This window comes from Eumetopias jubatus, unplaced genomic scaffold (assembly GCF_037043125.1).
Source record: "Eumetopias jubatus isolate StellerSeaLion01/CBP00866 unplaced genomic scaffold, mEumJub1_p1.0 scaffold_10, whole genome shotgun sequence".
NCBI lineage: Eukaryota > Metazoa > Chordata > Mammalia > Carnivora > Otariidae > Eumetopias > Eumetopias jubatus.
The window spans coordinates 22435924-22459356 of record NW_028274816.1 but is presented as its reverse complement, the minus strand read 5'-3'; the positions used below and the strand labels follow the sequence as shown (position 1 = coordinate 22459356).

General features: G+C 43.4%; 1 protein-coding gene across 4 annotated transcripts in view; it reads right to left on the bottom strand.

Annotated features, from left to right (window-relative positions):
• PRMT7 (protein arginine methyltransferase 7) overlaps positions 1–23428 on the bottom strand; it is a 44439-nt gene extending 21011 nt beyond the window's left edge. For 2 of the 4 annotated variants that reach the window (XM_028092089.1, XM_028092104.2), the window contains exons 1-5: positions 23337–23428; positions 18528–18704; positions 14577–14613; positions 6369–6518; positions 1786–1894 (exon numbers count right to left, since the gene is read on the bottom strand). In XM_028092089.1, coding sequence (XP_027947890.1) covers positions 1786–1894; positions 6369–6518; positions 14577–14613; positions 18528–18622 — 391 coding nt within the window. In that variant the 5' untranslated portion in view covers positions 18623–18704; positions 23337–23428. Of the gene's footprint in view, positions 1–1785; positions 1895–6368; positions 6519–14576; positions 14614–18527; positions 18705–20622; positions 20751–22774 lie in introns of those variants that run through there. The other 2 variants (XM_028092096.2, XM_088027440.1) reach the window with 2 other exon arrangements.
• Positions 23429–23433: the final 5 nt, after the last annotated feature.

Sequence of the window (23433 nt, the reverse complement as noted above, 5' to 3'; positions counted from 1 at the left end):
ATTAAAACAAACAAAAAATGCGCAAGCCCTGAAAGGATCAAAGTGATCTGCCAGTAGCCCAACTGCATGGCAGACACTGCTTTTAAAGGAAAACAATAAACACTGGTATTCAGCAATGCAAAACTCCCAAAACACACAGCAAGCAAATACAAATTACTAAACATGTGAAGAAGAAAAATTTAACCCAGAACCAGGATAAAAATTAGTCAAAAGACAGAAAAGTGGAAGAAGATAAAAATATTAAAACAGCTAATATAGATAACGTTAACTATTTAAAAGAACACACAGGGGCGCCTAGGTGGCTCAGTCGGTTAAGTGTCTGCCTCTGGCTCAGGTCATGATCCCAGGGTCCTGGAATCGAGTCCCACATCGGGCTCCCTGCTGAGCAGGGAGTCTGCTTCACCCTCTCCCTCTGCTGCTCCCCCACTGCTTGTGTTCATTCTCACTCTCTCTCAATTAAGTAAATCTTAAACACACACACACACACACACACACACACACAAACATGTAAGAATGGAAATTATAAAAAAGAATCAAAGGAAACATTTAGAGATGAAAAATACAGTATTAGAAATAAAAAGTTCACTAGATGTACCTAGCAAATTAGACACCAGAAAAGATCAGTAAATCTAAAGACCTAAGCAGGAAACCACCCATGTCCCTCAGTAGGTGAAGGGATGAACGAAGGTGTCCACACACGAGTGCTACTCAGCAAGAGCAGAGAATGAATCTTGATCCAAAGAATGTGGATGAAACCCAAAAGCATCATGCTACAGAAAAGAAAGCAGGAACAAAAGAGTACACATGGATAATTTAATTTACTCAAAATTTTAGAAAAGGGAGATCTAACCTGTATGGGGGAAAGCAGATCAGTGGGTGCCTAGGGTCAGTAATATGGAGGCAATTGGCTGTAAAGTGTCATGAGCAATCTCTTTGTGCATGATAAAGACATTCTACTATTTTGATTTTAAAAGAGGTTACAAATGTGTTTACATTTGTCCAAACTCATCAAACTATATACTAAGACAGATGCACTCATTTTATGAAAATTTACCTCAATAACATTGATTAAAAAATAGGATAAAAAAATAGGATAATGATTTGTATACTCTTTTGCATGTATGTTTCAAAAACAAAGGGGACACTAATCCCTTCTTTTGTGCATGTTTCAGGTTCTCCATTAAAAACCTTTCTTTAATTAAATGGAACAAGTATCTTGACCTTGCACAGAGGCTTCCTTCTAAATTACTGCATTTTAAAAAACTGCGAGGCTATCCAGACCCTCGCCCCAGAAGCTTCTTTTGCAAAGCTTTCCACTGTGCTCCCCAGGAATCAGTGGCATGTGAAATTTGAGAAGTCGGATTCAAATGCCTGGACTCTAAAAACTATTCTGAGAGGCTGGAGAGACTGTGCCACACAGGCAACTCGCTCGTGTCGGACGCTGAAGCAGGATGTTGGCACGAAGCAAACCTCTCTCTGCCATCTACTTGGTTTCCACTTCTGTCTGAGGAAACTCAAAACGCAGAGAGCTGAGTCACATAAGAATTCTAACTTGCTTAAAGCAACAGAAAGTTTCATTTGTATCACCACCGTTGCACGGGACAAGCTCTGGGGCTCACTGCTGATTCAACTAGCAGAGAAGCTGAGCCCTTATTTTCAGACCACGTGGAGAGACTCCATTTCTCTGTGATTACCTGAATACTTATTCCAGGTAACCAGAATAAACCTTTTCTTCTCTCCTTCGACGGCAAGTAAAACTTTCAAAAGAGTATGTACTGCTCTTACCTGGCCCTATGGTCACCTCAGTGGAATGCTTGTTGATAATCTTAATTTTATCAGTGAAGCCATTTTTCTCCACAATCTTCACAGCAGCATCAGCCATGGGCTTGAAAACCTAGAAATGAGAGCCAAAACCCAACGAAAAATGAGCAATAAATTGAAGAGTAACATCCTAACATCCAAGATCAGTAAGATATGTTGTGATACAGGTACTAAGATTTGAAGTAAAAGAGGTCTCCACGACAGAATTTCCTCCTGAATATATAATATGTACCTCTGTTATCACATGATACAGGCAAAATATATCTTTGGGCTGATTTGATCTAAAAAAAGGAGACCTCATCTTTGGAACATAAATACATTATTCTCCAAATGAGTGTCATGAAAATGAATACAAAGGGAAGACACTGCGCTGGGTTTAACTTGCATGAGTTAAACCTTAAGAGCCAGGCACACTAGGGAGGCAGGGCTTCCCAAGGAGATTGCACTATCTAGCAAGGATGGCAGGTGTCAGTGCTGAGCTAGGGGAAGGCAGTAGGGGTGCTTGCCTCACAAAACCAGGACTTGGGGCCTGGGGCAGGACATGTGCTGTCCTCTCCAGAGGAAAGCGAGACTGTTACTGTATTAGTCCTTAAGTGTGAATAAGCATCAGTTCAAAACTGTCCCAAATCCCCGCTGATGGCTGAATACGGCCTGCATTTTATGGTATTCGAGGCCCTCCACAACACAAACCACCTTACTTCCCCACCCATGACTGATGCTCCAGCCATGCTGATCTCATTGTGCACTAGGCAAGCCTGAGCCTTCTCTGCCCTACTCCCCACCTGCCAAAGCAAACCCAATTTCCAGGGCAGCACATATCCCCTCTTCTCCAGGAGTCTTCCTGAACCCTTCTCATGTCCCTAAACACAAGCCCGCTCCAACTCTTCACTTTCTAGCCTGCCCAATTTAGACTGCAAAGCTCCAAACACAAGAGTGCATAAAACATACAGATGTGCATGTGGCCACACCCACCGAGGTGGAAATAGAAAATGAAAAAGTAACTGGTCACAACAAGATTTCCATTTTTTCTACCATGAACACATATTTCTTTTATTATAATCAAGGGGGAAATGCTATATTCTTCCGTAAAGAATACATATGTGCTTAGCTAGGAAAAGAAATCTTCACAATCTGTTTCAAATTATTTCTAGGATCTGGCTTGATGTTCTTAGATGTAGTTTGAGGGCCTCACGCTCTCAGTTCTCACTCATCACTTTGCCTCCACCCCAAAGTATCACAAGTTCATGTCACCCCTCAGCCCTCCTGCCTCTTGATATTATCACTCATCTCCTCTGCTGACCCTTCAGGCTCTGATGTTCACAGTCTCCTCCTCAGCCACCAAGAACTCAAGACCTCACCCAGAACACTTCTTTCTGGAATGGCCCCTGAAGCTGACTTCCCATCATTCTTTGTACTCTCCTGCCCCTCCATTCAGTCTGGGGGACTGACCTTCTTCCAAGCAGTGACCTGCCTTGTCTACGGGTAACCAAATCTCTCAGGCCAGGTCAATGAGGTTAAGTTAAATAGGATTTAACCTTATTCTGGCCAATGATACCCAAGGAGAGGTTTGCTAGAGATTCCTGGGAAAGTTCTTCTGGCTCTTAAAAAAGAGAAGAAAAGTAAGGAAAGCAGGACCATGCTTCATTTTCAAAGACTTTGCCACAGAAATCACTGCAACTAATATACCTTCCCAAAATATTCCTTACTTTTCAAATGTATTAAAAGAGAAGTTTATAGTCATTGTATATGATTTCTTGTATTCCATCCACTCCTCAACCCTACTCCCCTGAAAACACCACCTAAAGGAGGTCACCTCTTAGCTACCAACCCAACGGCCTTCTCTCAGGCCTCATCCTGCTTAACTTCGATACCCGTGCGAATACAGGGTCCACAGGCGTTTAAATGTAAGTTGATTAAAACTGCATGAAATTTAAAAATTCAGTTCCCCAGTCATACAAGTCACACCGCAAGTACTTAGCAGCCACATGTAGCCAGGGACCACTCTACTGGTCAGCACAGCTATAGAAGATATTCAGCATCACAGAAAGTTCTACCAGGCAATGCTGCTCTGTAACACCCGCACTTGCTGACCACTCCTTCTTTCCCATGATGCCCATGCAATCCGCCCCCTCTTGGCTTCCACCTCTGCCCTCTAGGGTCTCTTCTGTCTGTGTGAACTTGACGTTATCGGCCACTCTTCTTCCCTCACAGGCACGGGTCCCCAGGTCTGCTCTTCTCATCCTACTCTCTCTCCCTGGACAAGCTCCTACACTGTCAGCCTCACCTGTCACATCTTTAGCAAATGAGTTGCAAATGCACTTGTACATGCCACTCTCTAAAGGGTCAGACATCCAGCTCTAGGGATCAGCAGGTTCTCACTCACTGTTCCAGACCTGTCTTTCCTGTTGGCATGCAGCTCAGGGAGAGCTGAAAACCACAGGGCAATCCAGACAGAATGACCACACGCTCAAAAGTGGTCACTAAAGTAAGAGCTGGGAGGCCACCATAAGATGTCAAGAGCCAACAGAAGAGATGTGAAAGTTACAGATCAGAGCAGCAAGAGAGAAATTAGAAATCCAGGTAACTGACATGGGAATATATGGAAATACCCAAGAGCACAGTCCTACCAATTTTGTCAAAAAACATGTTCTCACCCTGTATCTTTAATTAGCAGTCGACACATACACTGGCTCCTGCCCTGAGACTTGCCTCTCTCCTACTTAGCACATCCAACAGGAAATGCATTATCTTTCCCACAAAGCAAGTATCTTCCTCCGAGCTTCTCTTACCAGTCAATGGCATCACTGCCCCCCCGATACCCATACTAGAAATCTCACACACTCTTCCATCAAAGCTACGACTATAGAGTGAGCACCATAAGTAGGAATCAAAAGACCAAGCCTCGAGGTCTAGCCCTCCTATTTATTAACTGTGAGGTTAAGTCTTTAACTTCTCTGGGTCTTAGTTTCTTCATTTATAAAGTAAAGATAATAAAATCTACTTAAGACTAACTAAGGCAACCATCCTAAAACATTGATTTCTTTGTATTTAATTAAAAATCTTGATGATACTCAAAAAGGCCAAGAAGTGACTCTTAATGTTTTTACGAAGTCACACACACACACACACACACACACACACACACACACATACACACACACACACACACACACAGCTCTCAGGACTTCCATGAAATCTGAAGCCCACTATTCTTACTTCAGGTTAAGAACTAACTCAAGATATGGGAATTTCAAGTCTTTATTGTAGCACTTAGGTCCTCCATAGTCTCGCTACAATCCACCTTTCTGGATTTCTACCATGACGCCATTTGCCATGACTCTGTAAAATGCCTACCTTTCCAGATCAGGAGCGTGAGAGCCATACTGAGGGGATGGTGGGTGGGGAGCTGGAAAGAGCCTCAGTAGAATACCCCAGCGTGCTACCTTCAGAGTTTGTGTGAGAAAACAAAACACTTCTCTTGTTTTTTGTGTTTTTTTTAGATTTTATTTATTTGACAGAGAGAGAAAGTACAAGCAGGGTGAGCAAAGGCAGAGGAAGAAGCAGGCTCCCACTGAGCAGAGAGCCCGACGTGGGGCTCAATCCCAGGACCCTGGGATCATGACCTGAGCTGAAGGCAGATGCTTAACCAACTGAGCCACCCAGGTGCCCTTTTTCTCTTGTTTAAACCACTGTTATTTTGAGACTTTGTTATTTGCAACTCAATCACCACACAAACCAAATTTCATAGGAAAAAGTGTTTAAATACATGCCACCCCTTTCCAAAAGCTGGGAAGAATATACACCAAAATTTTAACAATGGTTAACTATGAGTTAACATACTATTTTTATTTTACATTTACCATACTTCCTATAATGGAATGCATTATTGACATTACCAGTAAAACTGTATGTTTAATCGTATATTAAACACCCAATTCCTTTTTTTTAAGATTTTATTTATTTATTTGAGAGAGAGCAAGCACACAAGCAGGGCAGAGTGGCAGGCAGAGAGAGAGAGAGGGAGAGAAGCAGACTCCCTGCTGGGCAGGGAGCCCAATGCGGGGCTTGATCCCAGGACCCTGAGATCATGACTCAAGCCAAAGGCATACACTTAACTGACAGAGCCACCCAGGTGTCCCTAAACACCCAATTCTTGACAAACATAGTAAGATAGCTGGCTCTGTGGGGACATTTAAGCTAGCAGATCTCAACCTTGGCACAGAGTCAAAACTCCCAATGCCTAGGCCCCATCCCAGAATAATTAAATTAAAACTGGGGGGGAAGAAGGCAGTTAGGCATCAGTATTTTTTGAAGCTATTTAGTGATTCTGACATGCAGTCAAGGCTGAGAACTGCTATTTTCCGAGGAGAAAATGAGCCCCTGGAAGAAGGAATTATGTCTGATTCATCTCCATATCCTTAGAACCCGACCCTGTGCTTGGCACAGAGTGAACACTCCGTGAACGTGTGTGAACAAACGGATAGGCAAGGTGCATGAGGGACTCCCCACATAAGACACAGGACACACAACTGAAGAGTGTGGCTCACCTCAATGGCATAGCAGAAGTCAGCCCCTGCCGTGACCGCCATCATTGACAAGAGTCCTGTGCCAGTGCCAATGTCAAGAACCAAGGCCTTCTGTCCTCTGTCCTTCACCCTGCTCACAGCAGCCCGGATACCTTGGTAATATTTTATATTCTAAGAGAAAGGGAGAAAACAGTTGTCACTTCATACCAGTTACTGGAAATAAATGGAAAGGTACTTTGTGAAGTGTGGGACTCACGGCTGGCAGCAACAGTGTAAGTCATGATGCCATGGCTTTCTGGCCTCAAGGAACAGCCCTGGCTAGCTGGGTCAGGCAGGCCCTGTGAGACTCCAAGAGCATGGGGTCAGCCTCTTGCCCCTTATTTGGCGACTGTCCCTCCCCTCCACATCCACTCCTCCTCTGTACTCTGCTTCGAGGGGCTGGGGCTCTGCCAACCACATTCTCCTTTTCCAGCTATTCGGTATGGACAAGAGGGAAACCAGAGGGCAACCAGCAGGACGGAGAAAACTTGTTCCTTCCCAAACGGCTGCTGCTTCCGTCAGTGTCCTCCCAGGAGGGGCAGCCGGCTCCAGAGGCAGCTCCCCGCCGTCCTCTCATCACCAGCCGCCTCCCGCCCCTCGGACGGCAGCAGCACACCAGCAGCTGTCCCCCCAGTTCCACAGGGCCTCTCCTCCACGCTTCCGGGCTCAAGAATCCTACTCCTCTCTGTGTTTCCGCAGCCCCAGACAATGGACCTGCTTCCCACAATGGCTGCCACTAGGGAACCTCGGTGCTCCCGTTTGCTTCCCAGGCCTCCCACATCTGTGTTACCGAGTCCCTCCATTGAAAGATTAACCTGGCTTTGGGTTTCCTGACTGGACTCTAATTCACACAGGTTCCTGGTCTACAAAATAATCCCCTCCCCAAGAAATCATTTCTTTGTTTTTAGTTCAGGTATTTGGTAGCTTAAACAGATACATGTGCTAACTGTAACAGTTTGGCTCAAGAGGTACCCTGACCCTTCTGTTGAAAACAACTAATAATGATGGGGAAAATACTTGCAAATCTTTTTAAATGACTAATGAGCTGGCAAGTTAGTAAGAAACATTAAGAAGCCAAACACCTAGAAGTGGATTCCTCCCAATTGAGCCTTAAGATGACTGCATGACCCGCTGACACCTTGATCACAGCCTGCCAGGGGGTGCAGCGAAGCTGAGCCCAGATTTCAAACCCACAGAAATGGTGAGATGATAACTCTCTTCAGCCATTAAATTTTGGGATAATTTGTTATGCAATAGTACACAACTAACAGAAGACTGGTATCAAAAGGACAATATTCTCTGACCTGAGTGCAATCAGGTTAGAAATCTCAGTAACAAAAATATAACTAAAGAGACTTTTGAACACTGAGAAATTCTAAAATCACAGGTAAAACATTAAATCAAAAGAATTAGAAAATATCTAGAACTGAATTTTTAAAAAATTACATATCAAAACTCAGGGGGTACCTAAAAGCAGTATTTGGAGAGAAACATACTAGAAAAGACAAACAATAAGGTAAGCATCCACCTCAAAAACTCAGAAAGAGGGGGCGCTGGGTGGCTCAGTCGGTTAAGCGTCTGCCTTCGGCTCGGGTCATGATCCCAGGGCCCTGGGATCGAGCCCCACATCGGGATCCCTGCTCAGTGGGAAGCCTGCTTCTCCCTCTCCCACTCCCCCTGCTTGTGTTCCCTCTCTCGCTGTGTCTCTCTCTATCAAATAAATAAATAAAATTTTTTAAAAAAGAAAAAATTAGAAAGAGGACTGCAATGTAACCGCCAAATTAGCAGATGAATAAAAATAATAAAACACAAAAATTAATGAACTAGGGAATATAGAGATTTTATAGGATTTTTTAATAAAAGTTATTTCAAAAATCAACTGAAATTGATGAACCTCTGGTAAGTCCAAAAAAGGCGGGGAGGAGAAGTACCCAAAAACTGGGAATAAGGCAGGGAGCAGCGAGGTGGGGCATCGGATATATGCTGCAGATATTAGAGAGATTAAAGATTATGAACAACTTTTAGCAAATAAATTTTTTAAAAATCAGATGAAGTGGACTTTATACTGGGAATTCTATCCAATATACTAGAGCAAGAAAAAATGAAATAAGGTCTAGAAAGCACATTGTTATTATTCATACATGAACGTCTGCAAAAACCTAAAATATCTACAGATAATTACTACAACTAAGTAAACTTAGGAAGTTACAGAATTTCAAATTGATAACTAAAAATCAACTGAAATTTTATATATCGGCAATAGCCTTTAAAACCTTGGCAAAGGGAAGGATTTCTTAAACAAGAGCAAAAAGTACCAGCCAATAAAGGACATATAAAAATAAATTTGACATTAAGAACTTGCATTTATCAGATGAAAAAACAACCAACAAAGACACCTACAATAATGTAACTGACAGGTGATTAGCCCCCAAAATATATAAAGAACTCCTGTAAATTACCAAGTCATAAAAAACATGAAAAGCCAATGAACAAACAAAAAGGACTCATACTTAGTAGCAACCAGAGGAATGCAAATTAAAATTACACTGACAGACTAGTTCATACCCACCAGATTGACAAGAATGTAAAAACTGGTTAATACCAAATATTAGCAAGGATGTGAAACAACAAGAACAATCACTCACAAGTAGGAGAATGTAGAGAGGCATGACCGCTTTGGGAGAGAATCTGACATTACCTACTAAAGCTGAACAAACTCAACAGGCAGCAACTCCAGTCCTAGGTATACACAACCTAGAGAAAAGTGTGCATGTGCACCAGAGTACAGGTCCTGGAATGTTCTAGCAGCACCACTTACAACAGCAAGAAGCTAGAAACAACCCAAAAGCCTACCAACAGAATAGGTAAGTAATGATATGCTTATACAACGGATTAAGTGTATCCAGTAGTGAATGAACTACAGCTACATGCAAAATGGATGAATCGCAAAAATAACAGTGAGCAAGGAGGCAAGTCATAAAGTATAAACACAGTATGACTCCATTATATGAAGTTCAAAAACAGGCAGAACTAAGAATTTACTTTTTAATACAGAGTAGGTGGTGAAACTACAAAGAAAAGCAAGAGAGTGACTGATAGAAAATTCAAGACAGTGGAAACTTCTGAGGGGAGGGAGGCACACGGGAATTCTGAGTAATGGTAATGTTCTATTTCTTAAGCTGATTGGTAAGTGTATGAGCATTTACTTTATTATTCTTTCTTAAACTGTGCACACATGTTTTATTCTTCTGTATGTCTCTCACAAGCATTTTAAAGACTAAGAATGGTACCAGATCTCAAAATAGCAGCACTGAACTCTAAAAGAAAATGGATAGGTGTGTCTGGCTGGCTTAGTTGGTGGAGCAGGCGACTCTTGATCTCCGAGTTCTGAGTTCGAGCCCCATGTTGGGTGTAGAAATTACCTTAAAAATAAAATCTTTAAAAAAAATTAAAAATTAAAAAAGAAAAGAAAATGGATAATATCAAAATTCTGATGGGAAGTGATTTCCAAACTAGAATCCATATTCAGCCTAAGTCTTAAGTGTAAGGACAGAATAAAGAAGTTTTAGGATTAGCAAAGTTTCCAAACACTCACCTCCCATGCACCCTCTCACAAGAACCTGAGGAAGATTCTGCTTAGCCAAAAAGAGAGAGTGAACCACAGAGGAACACCAGGGAGCCAGGAAACAGAGGACTCAATCTAAAAAGAGAAGTGAAGGAAATCTGCAGGACAATAAACAAGAAATCCAGGATGACAGATACACAGCAAGTCTGTAGAGCACCCAGTCTGGACTAAAGCAGGTCAAAATGATCCCAGAGATAATCTCCAAGAAGACAAAACTGAAAGAATAGCCGATTGTTGGGGCGCCTGGGTGGCTAAATCGGTTAAGCATCTGCCTTCAGCTCAGGTCATGATGCCAGGGTCTGGGACTGAGCCCCACATCGGGCTCCCTGCTCGGCGGGAAGCCTGCTCCTCCCTCTCCCTCTGCTGCTGCTCTGCCTGTTTGTGTTCTCTCTGTGTGTGTCAAATAAATAAATAAAATCTTAAAAAAAAAAAAATAGCCGACTGTTTTGACCTTTCCTTCTGAAAGGAAATTTAGACTACTGGGGGAAAGTTTGGGCCTAAAAGAATGATGTATACATAGAAAACAAAGCGAAAAGAAGACCATTATTAGGAAAGAGTTATGCAAGAAAGGCAAAGTGATTGGAGTATACCATACAGCTCACCTATGAATAGTGTTTCCACAGTTCTAATAAAGTAAACACATGATTTTAACAAACACAGATTTATGTAAGTGCTTACCTCATAACCACCTTTCAGAAAGATACTAAACAGCGGTACATAGAGTTTGACTTGCCTACTGAAACACTGAATATTGATTCAGCAAAAATTGTAACTGCACTGGGAGGAGAAGGGAATAAGCTGGAAGGAGGAAATGAAAGAAAACCCAATTCTCAGCTCTAAACAGGGAAGTCAAGAGAATAGCTACTTATATATGGAAGCAAAAACAAAACAAACAGCTCAAAAAGAAACAATGAGGCTGCCTCTGAGGTTAAGCATTAAGAGGTTTTTTCTGGGGGAAAAACACACCAGGGGACTGCTCTTTTTCACAATAAGCCTTACAGAACTATTGGACTCTTAAAGGAAGTGCATTTATGTCTTGGATAAAATCAGTATGGTAGGGCGCCTGGGTGGCTCAGTTGGTTAAGCGACTGCCTTCGGCTCAGGTCATGACCCTGGAGTCCCGGGATCGAGTCCCATGTCCGCTTCTCCCTCTGACCCTCTTGCCTCTCGTGCTCTCTACCTCATTCTCTCTCTCTCACATAAATAAATAAAATCTTTAAAAAAAAAAAAGTATGGCGTTTTATGTTCTGTGCTTTTTACCACAATAAAAAATTTTTTAAGAAAATCAGTATGGCAATTGCCAGAATTTGTCAAACTAGGAAACTGAACAACAAATATATTATATCAAGTTGATGGTAAAGTGGGGAGCACAGCGGCCTTCCAAACACATTACATCCCCCCAAAGCAGGAGGGTATGGTTTTCTCTGTGTGGCTGTAGGATAATAGAAGGAGAGAACTGGGAATTGGCCTGGCAGTTTCAGTACAGCCATGAGCCGATCACCTGAGAACCCCCGTTAGCTCCAACCTCAACAGTAAACCAGGGTCGGCATATCCTCCAATTAATGATACCCATTAAATTAGCTGACTTTTTAATTACCCAATTTTGAAGGTACTATAGTGAAACCAAAGCCCTCTTAAGAGGCAATTGGGCACAGTCTATCAAGAATCATACCTATGGGGGTGCCTGGGTGGCTCAGTCAGTTAAGCGTCTGCCTTTGGCTCAGGTCATGATCCTGGGGTCCTGGGACAGAGTCCTGTATCGGGCTCCCCGCTCAGTGGGGAGTCTGCTTCTCCCACTCCCTCTGCCCTTACCCCTGCTTATGCACTAGCGTGCGTGTGCTCTCTCTCTCCCAAATAAATAAAATCTTAAAAAAAAAATCATATCTGTGTTCATAACCCTAGACTACACCAAAGATATTCTAATTTTTTTTTTTTTTAAGATTTTATTTAGTTAGGGGCAGCTGGGTGGCTCAGTCATTAAGCGTCTGCCTTCAGCTCAGGTCATGATCCCAGGGTCCTGGGATCGAGCCCCTCATGGGGCTCCCTGCTTTTTCCCTCCCTCCAGGCGGGAGGCCTGCTTCTCCCTCTCCCACTCCCCCTGCTTTTGTTCCAGCTCTCACTGTGTCTCTCTCTGTTGAGATTTTATTTAGTTATTCGACAGAGAGAGAGAGAGATAGCAGGAGCAGGAACACAAGCAGGGGGAGTGGGAGAGGGAGAAGCAGGCCTCCCGTGGAGCAGGTAGCCCGATGAGGGGCTCGATCCCAGGACCCTGGGATCATGACCTGAGCCGAAGGCAGATGCTTAACAACTGAGCCACCCAGGTGCCCCCACCAAAGATATTCTGATGGCAAGTAACCACATGAAAAGATATCTGACATCACTAGTCATTGAAAAAAATGGAAATTAAAGCCAGAATTAAATGTACGTTTAACATATGGATTCAGCAATTCCACACATACATATATACCCCAAAGAAATGAAAATGTGTCCACACATCACTTGCATGTGAATGTTTACAAATAGGACTACTATGACAGCCAAAACTGAAAATAATCCAAATGTCCATCAACTGGTAAATGAATAAACAAAATATGGTAAATCTATATAATGGAGTATTACTTAGCAATAAAAAGGAGTGAATATTAATATATACTCAACATGAATGAACCTCAAAAACATGATGAAGGAAAACAGACACATAAGACTATCTCTCATATCACTTCATTTACATGAAATTTCTAGGAAAGGCAAAACTGCAATGACAGAAAGCAGATCAGTGGTTGCCAAGGGCTGAGAGCGGGCACTAGGAGTGACTGCAGGCATGAGATAATTTTACGGGATAATGGAAGTGCTCTAAAATAATAACAATGTAAGGCACCATGGAAGTGCTCTAAAATAATAACAATGTAAGGCACCAGGCAAAAGTACAGAGAAATTAGTTTACCTTGGCTCTGCCCACTACCCAGCAAATTCTGACTCCATTTCCTGATAGGGAGAAGTGGGGGTGAGGGGGAGAAGTTAAAGGGGTAAATAATAAAGAGTCAGGAACACTCCTCCAAGGAGTTTGGATTTTACCTTGACAGCAATGAGAGGCCACCAAGGAGGGTGCTAAACAGGATTCTCAGGGTTTCAAGCAGAGGAATAACAGAGACTGGCATTTCAGAAAGACCCCTTGGGCTGCCAGATAGAGAAAGCAAAGAGAAGCCAACACGAGGTAGGTCTGAGCAGGCAGTGGGGCTGAAAGATGCACAGGATTTGACGAAAGACTGTAGGCTCAGATAAGGAAAAGGGTGCCATCTTTCCGGCCTGCCTAACTGAACGGATGGCGATGCCATTTGTCAAATCCCCTGGAAGCTGAGGCAAAAAGGATCCACTTTGCAGATGACACTAAAATCAGAGAGGCTCAAAGACCCACGAATCCATTAAGAAGCCAAGACCATCAAGCTAGAGAAAAGTACTCAAAACCAGGAACAATGTTTGTTCCACATTCTGTAATGCCCCAACAGCTCAGCAAAGGCACTCAGATGTTTGATGAAAATCAGGGAGGCACCTAGCCCCCTTTGGTGTGGCCTACAAACTAATGGTGCTTAAGGAGACTGTTCTGCCATGATGTTGCCAAGAATTATGCAGGCTGAGCAGCTAACCAGGGCTGGATGAAGTAGACACCACCACTGACATAGCCTCACGACCAACGCTACCATGTCCCCTGATCCTTCTGCTGCCCTGCACTGCTCAGTTTTAAGTGTGGCCCTGCATCCTTCTCCTTCAAGCCTCCCCATTTCTTTTTTTTTTTTTAAAGATTTTATTTATTTGAGGGATAGAATGAGATAGAGAGCATGAGGAGGGGAGGGTCAGAGGGAGAAGCAGACCCCCCGCTGAGCAGGGAGCCCGATGGGGGACTCAATCCCAGGACTCTGGGATCATGACCTGAGCCGAAGGCAGTCACCTAACCAACTGAGCCACCCAGGCGCCCAAGCCTCCCCATTTCTGAGCCATCCAGATGAGAAAGCCTAGTCAAGCCCTCTTTCTTGTAGACCAGAAAAACCTGCGTTGCTGCCACCCTAAGACCAGAACTATAACATAATTCAAACAGGAAAAGAAAACTCAGGTGAAACAAAAATGAGAAAAGAAAAAAAAAAGCTGAAATGTCACCGTGCAATGGAAGCCAAAAGTGCTCTACAAAATAGTCTGCAGTGGCCTCTAGAGATTTGATTTTAAAATTACAAATGGACTATACCAGGTAAACCTGTGTAATTAGAGAATTTTTATCTAGAAGAGAAAATGAAGAACAGCTAGAGAGATCCCATTCCTTTTAAATCCTAATGGACAAGATCTGCAGAGGTCTTATGTCTTCTTCAAGGTCACACTCAGGTAAACAGCAGAGCTGGAAGTAGGCCCCAGCCTCCCGACTGATTTCCTGACCACTGCACCATGATGCCCATCTACATTATTCTACCATCATGCCTCTGGAGGAAATGGGTTTTGTGTGTTTTGAGGGAAACTTTAACCTTGTAACTCCAGGTTTCAAACCCCACAGTGAGCTAATGGTTTCCTTTTACACTTACTCTGTCTTTGTCATGCAGCATATCAGCATAGGATGATCTAAAAAACAAACAAAACAAAAAGACAAGTCAGAAACCTCTACTAATAATGATATCCATCAGCCTATGAGAGCATTCACATATATAATGCATTCCTAAATCTGATGGGACAAACATCCAGGCCAGCCCATTTTATTTTTCATTACTGAACCATAACTGACACCCAATGTTATATCAGTTTCAGGTGTACAACATAGTGATTTGACAATTCTACACTCAATGCTCACTAAAGTAAATGTAGTCACCATGTAACATTACTACAATATTATTAACTATATTCCCCATGCTGTACCTTACATCTCTAATCCAGGCCCGTTTTTAAATTTTTTTTTAAGGTTTTATTTACTTATTTATTTGAAAGAGAGCGATTGAGTGAGAGAGAGCATGAGCAGGGGGAAAGGGAGAGGCAGACTCCCCTACTGAGCAGGGTGCCCAACAAGAGGCTCGATCCCAGGACCCTGGGATAATCACAGATGCAACACAGCAGAGAGGAATCAAGAAAAGTATACACCTGCTATGTAAGTGAGGGGTGTCATGCCCAGCACTTTCCCTTACCTCATCAGGGAGAACAAAGAGTTCACCAAACTACAGGCTGTTACAGGGAGGAGAGCTGCTTTTCTGTATTTTGTCACAATTCACAAACTTGGAAAATCTCTGACAGGATCAGGATAAACCTCCAGAACTCACGAGTCCCAGCCCAAAAATGCCTTTTGAGTTCCAGGTAAGAGCTCAGACACTCTCAATCAACAGAGGACCTCCCGCTTCAGGTCAACATCAAAATCACGGGAGAGTTTTTGTTTTTTTAAAGTAGGCTCTACGCCTAACCAACATGAGGCTTGAACTCACAACCCTGAGATCAAGAGTCACATACATCACCACATCAAAAACTAATGATGTATTGTATGGTGATTAACATAATAAAATAAAATTAAAAAAAAAAAAAGAGAGTCACAGACATGCTCTACTGACTGAGCCAACCAGGCAGCCTGGAGAGCTTATTTTAAATGCACATTCCCATGATACATGCAAATCGATCCTGATCCAAAAAACTGGGCAGAGTCTGGAAATATGCACTTGAACTGGTGCCCCAGGCAAGCATGACACAGTTCATACTCTACACTTTGAGGAGCACTGTACTAAAAGAATAGTGTTGTTGTTGTTTTTATTTTCTTTAATATTTTATTTATTTATTTGACAGAGCGAGAGAGCACAAGTAGGAGGAACAGTAGAGGGAGAGGGAGAAGCAGGCTCCCCGCCAAGCAGGGAGCCCTATGCAGGGCTAGAGGACCTGAGCTGCAGGCAGATGCTTAACCATCTGAGCCACTCAGGCATCCCGTTGTTTTTTTTAATGGCACAAGGCTTTTTACATGTGAACCCACCTACAAATGTGTAGTTGAAATCTGGTTCTGCCTTTCTCTGCCTTTCAAGAGGCATGTCTGGTCCCCATCTTCCCAGCTTCATCACCCCACCACTCCCCACCACTCCACAGACATCTTCCCAGCTTCATCACCCACTCTCCCCACCACTCCACCCACTCTCCCCAACACTCCACAGACACATCACTCTCCCAAAGCACTACGAGCCCACTCCATCAGTAACATCCAGGATTTCTGTCCCAGGTGGACACTCCCTCTTCCCAGAACGCTCTCCTCTTTTCCACTTCCTGGCCATTCCCTCCTGGTTCTCCTGCCTCCCCTCTTTCAGGATTCCTTCTTCAGCCCTCTACCTTTCTCATTCCATACCCTGAGAGCCTGCAATCTCTTCTAGTTTCAATTCTAACAACTGCAAATTGGCTCCAGATCCATGTTTATCTGCCCACTGGCATCTCTACCTGGATGTTCAAACCCAGATACCTAATCTCCATCACCTTCCTCTTCCCAGCAACACCCATTTCTCCTGTGTTCTCCCTCGGGAACAACAGCTCCATCCACTCCTTCACCCTAGCCAGAAATCCTGGGTGCTTCTTTAATTTTCTCTCTCGTTCCTTCACTGCATCCAATGGAGTTACCAAACTCAAGCTCCCTCAAAGCTGTCTCCTCCTCTCCCCACCTCTACTGCCTCACCTGTGGGGTTGCAGTAACACCCAAATGGATTCCGCTCCCTCCAACCCACTTTCCACACTGTTCTCAGTAAACGTTCCAAAATGCAACCTAATCTGTTTGTTCCGTTTAACATCTCAATCACTCAGAAAATAATGTCCAGTATCTTTAGAAAGAAGGTAATGTTTTTGATCCCTTATTCTGCACCACACACTGTATTTCACTCATTCATCAAACAAGCTTAAAATAAAGATATATGAAGAAATGTACATTATTACATATATCAAGCCATATATTACCATACTGAGGCTCCAGGAAGTGAAGCAGCTTGACTAATGTCAGACTTGAGACAAGACAGGCCCAGACTTACTCTCATGCTCCTCTTCCTGCATTTTGCCACCACCCTTCACAATATGACCCTGCCTACCTTTTTCAGTATCCTCTCTCACCACAGCCCTGCTTTTGTACCCCATTCCAGCCCCTTCAAACTGCTTGCAACCCCCCAAACCAGTTCATCTGGAAGATTACAGGTAATCCCTGCAGCTCAGAAAGCAATTTCCCTTCTTCTAGATTTGGGAAATCACTCAAGTATCACTCCCCAGCCCAGCTGTTCTTGCTGCTTCCACGAACTCTTGTGCCTGTATCCACTGGTCTTTCTCTCATTGTCATAATTTTTTCTATGTCTGTCTCTTGACAAAACGGCATATCCCTGGGACGCCTGGGTGGCTCAGTTGGTTAGCGTCTGCATTCGGCTCAGGTCATGATCCCAGGGTCCTGGGATCAAGTCCCCCATCAGGCTCCTTGCTCAGCGGGGAGCCTGCTTCTCCCTCTCCCTCTGCCTGCCGTTCCCCCTGCTTGTGCTGTCTGTCTCACAAATAAATAAAGTCTTAAAAAAAAAAAAACCACACAAACTGCATGTCCCTTGAGGATGAGAACCCTATCGTCTTCATTTTGGTATTCACAGTCCTAGCACGGTGCTATCATGTTGTATGCACTTAATGATTGCTAAAGAACAGTAACTCACTTACACAGGTTTAAAGATCCCATCCAAGGGAAAAAAAAAAACACATTTTTTCACTTTTTCCATTCAAGAGAATTTAGCCATATGTTAAATGTATCACCATTTTGGTAGCACAAGTAAATGATTAAATTTCAGAAACACTACCACTACCAACTACAACTACTACTACTAACTACTACTACTACTACTACTAACAACTACTACTACTACTACTACTAACTACTACTACTACTACTACTAACTACTAACTACTACTACTACTACTAACTACTACTACTACTAACTACTACTAACTACTAACTACTACTACTACTAACTACTACTACTAACAACTACTACTACTACTATTAACTACTAACTACTACTACTAACTACTACTACTACTAACTACTACTACTAACTACTAACTACTACTACTAACTACTACTACTAACTACTACTACTACTAACTACTACTACTACTAACTACTAACTACTACTAACTACTACTACTAACTACTAACTACTACTACTAACTACTACTACTACTACTACTACTAACTACTAACTACTACTACTACTACTACTAACTACTAACTACTACTACTACTGACCCTTGGGCCCTCTTTGCTCCATGAGACAGACCCTCCCAAGACTCCAAGAAGGCTGCTACATATCTGACTCTCCACACAGAAATGACTTTGCCTCACTCCCACACAAACCTACCTGGCTAAGCAGACCTGCTCATGACCAGTACCTGCCCTGAAGAGCAGCACTGGGTAATGCCTAGTCCATAGTCATCGCATTCCGGGGCTCCTGCTTTGAGAGCAAAATGCCCCACCCAGCTGCAACCAATTGTGAACACACCCTTGTTACCTTGCAATCTCCTGGTGGTAATCATAGTGCTCATCCTCCTCCAGCCACTCCACAGATCCCGTGGTCGGATTGGCCCGCCCGCAGAAGACTTTCATGGTGCCAATCAGCTCCTTGGTTTTAGCACAGAAAAGCAGCCTTGCCAGCTCACTTCTTGTGGACAGGTCTAATCGTCAGAATCTATTCACATCATAATGCCCAAAATGGAAAGAAAAAAAATTTTAAAGACAAAAAAAAAGGAAAAAGGAAAAAAAAAATCAAGACATACACAAGTGTCAAAGCCACTGAAAATATTTGTTAATCAGTATTTTAATCTTTCCAGCAAGAGTTATTTGATTTTATATTCAGCATATAACATCAAAAACTGTAATACATAAATTCATAAAGCTATCTGGAAACTTCAGCAGTCCTCAGTGATTCCAACACAGGTCAAATGAGCCTCACAAGTGCATCTGGGTGCAGCCTCAAAGTAAAGGCAGATGAGAAGAGAAATAAAGCAGAGGGAACAGGAGGCTAATAGGAAAGGAGAAACAGAGACTGGGGTGGTGGTAAAAGAGTGCCACCAATACGGCCTCAGTATATCACACACTTAGTTTAAGGAAAAATAATAAAGGGATGCCTGGGTGGCTCAGTCGGTTAAGGGTCTGCCTTGGGCTCAGGTCATGATCTCAGGGTCCTGGGATCGAGCCCCACATCGGGCTCCCTGCTCAGCGGGGATTCTGCTTCTCCCCCTGCTTGTGTGTTCTCTCTCTCTGACAAATAAATAAAAAAAAAATCTTAAAAAAAAAAAGGGAAAAATAATAAAGAGCACTTCAAACAAACTAGGAAAACCTTCATCTAAACAAATAAACCACAGCTATCCCAGAAATACGTCGAGCCAAAAAATAAGCAAATCACAGAATACATACGGTATGATTACATTTACATAAAATTATAATTATGCAAAAACAAGAACCATATATCCTTCAGGGATCACACTAAAAAGCTACAGAAGGGAATGAAGACAGTGGTTATCCTTAAGAGGGAAGGGAAAAGCCTGGGATCAAGAAGGGTCACAGAGGTGACTTCAAAATAGCACTGTTTCTTCCATAAATGGGTGGTAGGATTAAAGAGGTTCACGATACTGTCATTCTTTATGCCTTACCATTTTTTAGTAACTAGTACTTCTTACTCAATATTTGGTTTTAAAAGCAATTTTAAAACAAGTCTTCATCTAGGGGGTGCCTGCCTGGCTCAGTCTTTATAGAGTGTGCAACTCTGGATTTCAGGGTCTTGAGTTCGAGCCCCACATCGGGTATAGAGATTAGAGAAATTAAAAACAAATTTTTTTAAGATTTTATTTATTAGCGGGAGTGTGCGCGCGCGCACACACACACACACACACATATATACACACACACGCAGAGGGGCAGAGGGAGAGGGAAAAAACAGACTCCCTGATGAGCAGGGACCCTGGGATCATGACCTGAGCTGAAGGCAGCCCCTTAACCGACTCAGCCAACCAGGCACCCCTAAAGAAATAAAAATTTAAAAGAATATTCATCTAAACAACATCCTTCAAATAAATGTTGCCAGATTCATGTCTTGTGTGCGCTATTTCCGCAGATCTATTTCTGACAGAGAAACACCACACCTCAAAGTCTGAAGGCACCTCTCTGCAAGTCTGAGCTCTTCCAGCACCCTGCCTCTTACCTTCAGAAAACATCAAATGTTCCACACTTCCCTTCATTTCCTGTTAAACACTGATCCATCTTCAGGAAACCTTAGAAAGAATGCCTACTCCACAGATCCCTAAAACGTCCCTAAGGCACTTAATTGGCCAGAATTATGGCCTTTCTCTTGAAGTTATCTACACTAACTAAACACTGAATTTTTTTTTTTTTTTTTTTAATGATTTTATTTACTTAGAGAAAGAGAGCCCTGCCAGGGGAGGCGCAGAGGGAGAGGGAGAGAGAATCTCAGGCAGACCCGACACTGAGCTCGGAGTCTGACAGGGGGCTGGATCTCACGACCCTGAGATCATGACCTGAGCTGAAATCAAGAGGCTGACACTTAAACCCACTGAGCCACCCAGACGCCCCAAACACTGAATTCTTACAAATGAAGACGGGGAATATCTTTTCTTTAAAGACTCAGGCAGTCAGTAGTCTGGTTCAAAGTAGTCAGTTTATCCTTCAGTGAAACTCGACTTCTAAAATCTCAGTGTATCCATCCTCTCATCGAGCGGCTCTCAAACTGTGGCAACCTCAGTAAGAAATATACTTTACATCAACACAATACACACACATAAACATAAGCTTTCACAAAACAGTATTTAGCCTTCCTGCCAGCAAGGCCCTCTGATATATTCTACTCTATTTCATTTTTTTTTAAATTGATCATGATCTGGGGCGCCTGGGTGGCTCAGTCAGTTAAGTCTGCCTTCAGCTCAGGTCATGATCCCAGAGTCCTGGGATCAAGCCCTGTGTCGGGCTCCCTGCTCGTCCGGGAGCCTGCTTCTCCCTCTCTCTCCACCCTGCTTGATGTTCTCTCTCGCTATCTCTGTGGCCAGCTCTGTCTCTCTCTCAAATAAATAAAACCTTTAATAAATAAATTGATCATGATCCACTAAACTGATTTCATAATTGGTGGGTTGCAACCTATAGGTTAAAAAGCTTTGCTAGAGGGAGCACCTGGGTGGCTCAAATGGTTGAGTGTCTGTCTGCCTTCTGCTCAGGTCGTGGTCCCGGGGTCCTGGGATTGAGTCCCACATCAGGCTCCTGACTCAGCGGGGAGCCTGCTTCTCCCTCTCCCTCTGCCTCTCCCCCTGCTCATGTACTCTCTCTGTGTCTCAAATGAATAAATAAAATCTTTAAAAAAAAAAAAAGCTTTGCTAGAATCAACCGTGAACATCTCCTGTGCTAATCAAAAAAAAAAAAAAGAGTACAACTATCAGAATCCATAATGTGCTTTAGAAAACTGTCCGGGGTGCCTGGGTGGCTCAATCGTTAAGCCATCTGCCTTTGGCTCAGGTCATGATCCCAGAGTCCTGGGATCAAGCCCCGCATTGGGCTCCCTGCTTTTCGGGAAGCCTGCTTCTCCCTCTCCCGCTCCCCCTGCTTGTGTTCCCTCTCTCTCTTGTGTCTCTGTCAAATAAATAAATAAAATCTTAAAAAAAAAAAAGAAAGAAAGAAAACTGTGTCCAAAAACTGCTAGAGTAGAAAGAAATAGCCACATCTGGCTGAATGTTCAGTGAAGACTTAAAAGATGACTACGATTTAAGGCAAGCATGGGAGGGAGAGGGCACTTCATCAGATTAGAGAGACTGTCATGCACAGTGAATAAACCAATTTAGCTGAAGTAAAACTGAACAAAGAGTCAAACATGTCAGTGGGGTACATACTGTGGAGAGCCCTGAAACCCTTATCCTGTGGGGTATGTGGGACCAATTCTGAAGTCATTTAAAGGTTAACAGTGTAGTATTCTAATCTATGGAATTTCCTTTTCGTGCTCTTGCTCGGGCTTTACATAGGACTACAGTTTTTTTTCACAACCGGAGAGAAGTTACTGGTTTCATATAAATGTAAATAAATGCTTGCAGATGGGAACCATGTCTTGTAACCTCTCTGGGTGAGAACTACACATCTTCTAGAGAAATCCCCTCATTTATTATTACAACTTGTCTTCTCCCAAAAGGAGCCACACTCCAGATTCAAGAGATATTGTGACACCCCCCTCCTCATTCCCCAAAACCTGTCAACTCAATTGATGGTTTATAAGGAGGGAATGGAAACCACCCTGCCAAGCCCCAAGTGGATTACCTGTCAGACTTCACAGCAGGTATTTGGTTCATTCATTCAAAATTTAGTAAAATTTACACAATGCCAAACACTGCATTTGGGGCTGGAGGACTCCCATAAACAAAAAAAGGAGATCTTTGTCCTCCAACAGATTAGATTTTAATGAGGGAGAGACGAAGGATAAACAATCCCACACTGTGTGGGTGCAAGAAAGGAAATATGCAGGATGCTATTAAAAAGAGTAACACGGCTATGGAAAGAATGATGAAGGTGCCATTTAAGTTGAGACATGCAAGATAAGCCAGGTTAAAAGTTATGGAAAGAGTAGTGCTTATGTCTCTGGAAACGTTAGCCCTACTTTTCCCCTACCCCTATTTTCCCTACGGGGGAAAAATAAGGAAGTGCATAAGCAAAAACTGACAAAAGCCTGAGTGACTGAAGCACTCTGAGCAAAAGTAAAATAGACTATACCGGTGGGCTTCTGCAAATCACACTGTGCCAAGCTGGCTTCGGAAAGATGTTTGGATTTTGTTCTACATGCACTGGGAGCCACTCAAGAGTTTTAAGCACAAAAATGTCCACGTCAGATGTACGCTTTTACAGGGCCACTCTGGCTAACGTGGTGAATGGACCGGTTTCCAACTACTCAACACAGTGACTGGGAAAAGCGAGCCCATAAGCAGTTCCCTGAATCCAAGAAACGTGGCCCAGCTAGGGGTGCGATGCTTCGAGCTCCGTTATGATTGCGGTTCGAGTCTCTGTCGCTGAGAGGAGGCGCCAAGTAGTATAATCCAGGTCCCCGTGGAGGTCACCCAACAGAACCGTATCCCAGTTCTCTTGCCAGCCCAGGGGCTTTAAGCCGCCCCATAAGGACTCTATAAAGGTCCTCGAGAATCCGGAAGAGACGGAAACTCCGGCGGCCCAATACGCCCACGCCAGGTACGTCAGCCCGAGCCCATGGCCTGAGAACAGATGATGGCTGCACTCGGGACTCTACTGAGACCCCTCATTTCCAACCCGCCCAGGGCCTCACCCGCCGCAGAAACCGTTCCGTTCACTTCCGCCGCCGCCTCCACCTGGCCGCGACTGGCAAAAGGGGGCGGGACTTCCCAGCGCCCGCTGAGCGTGCC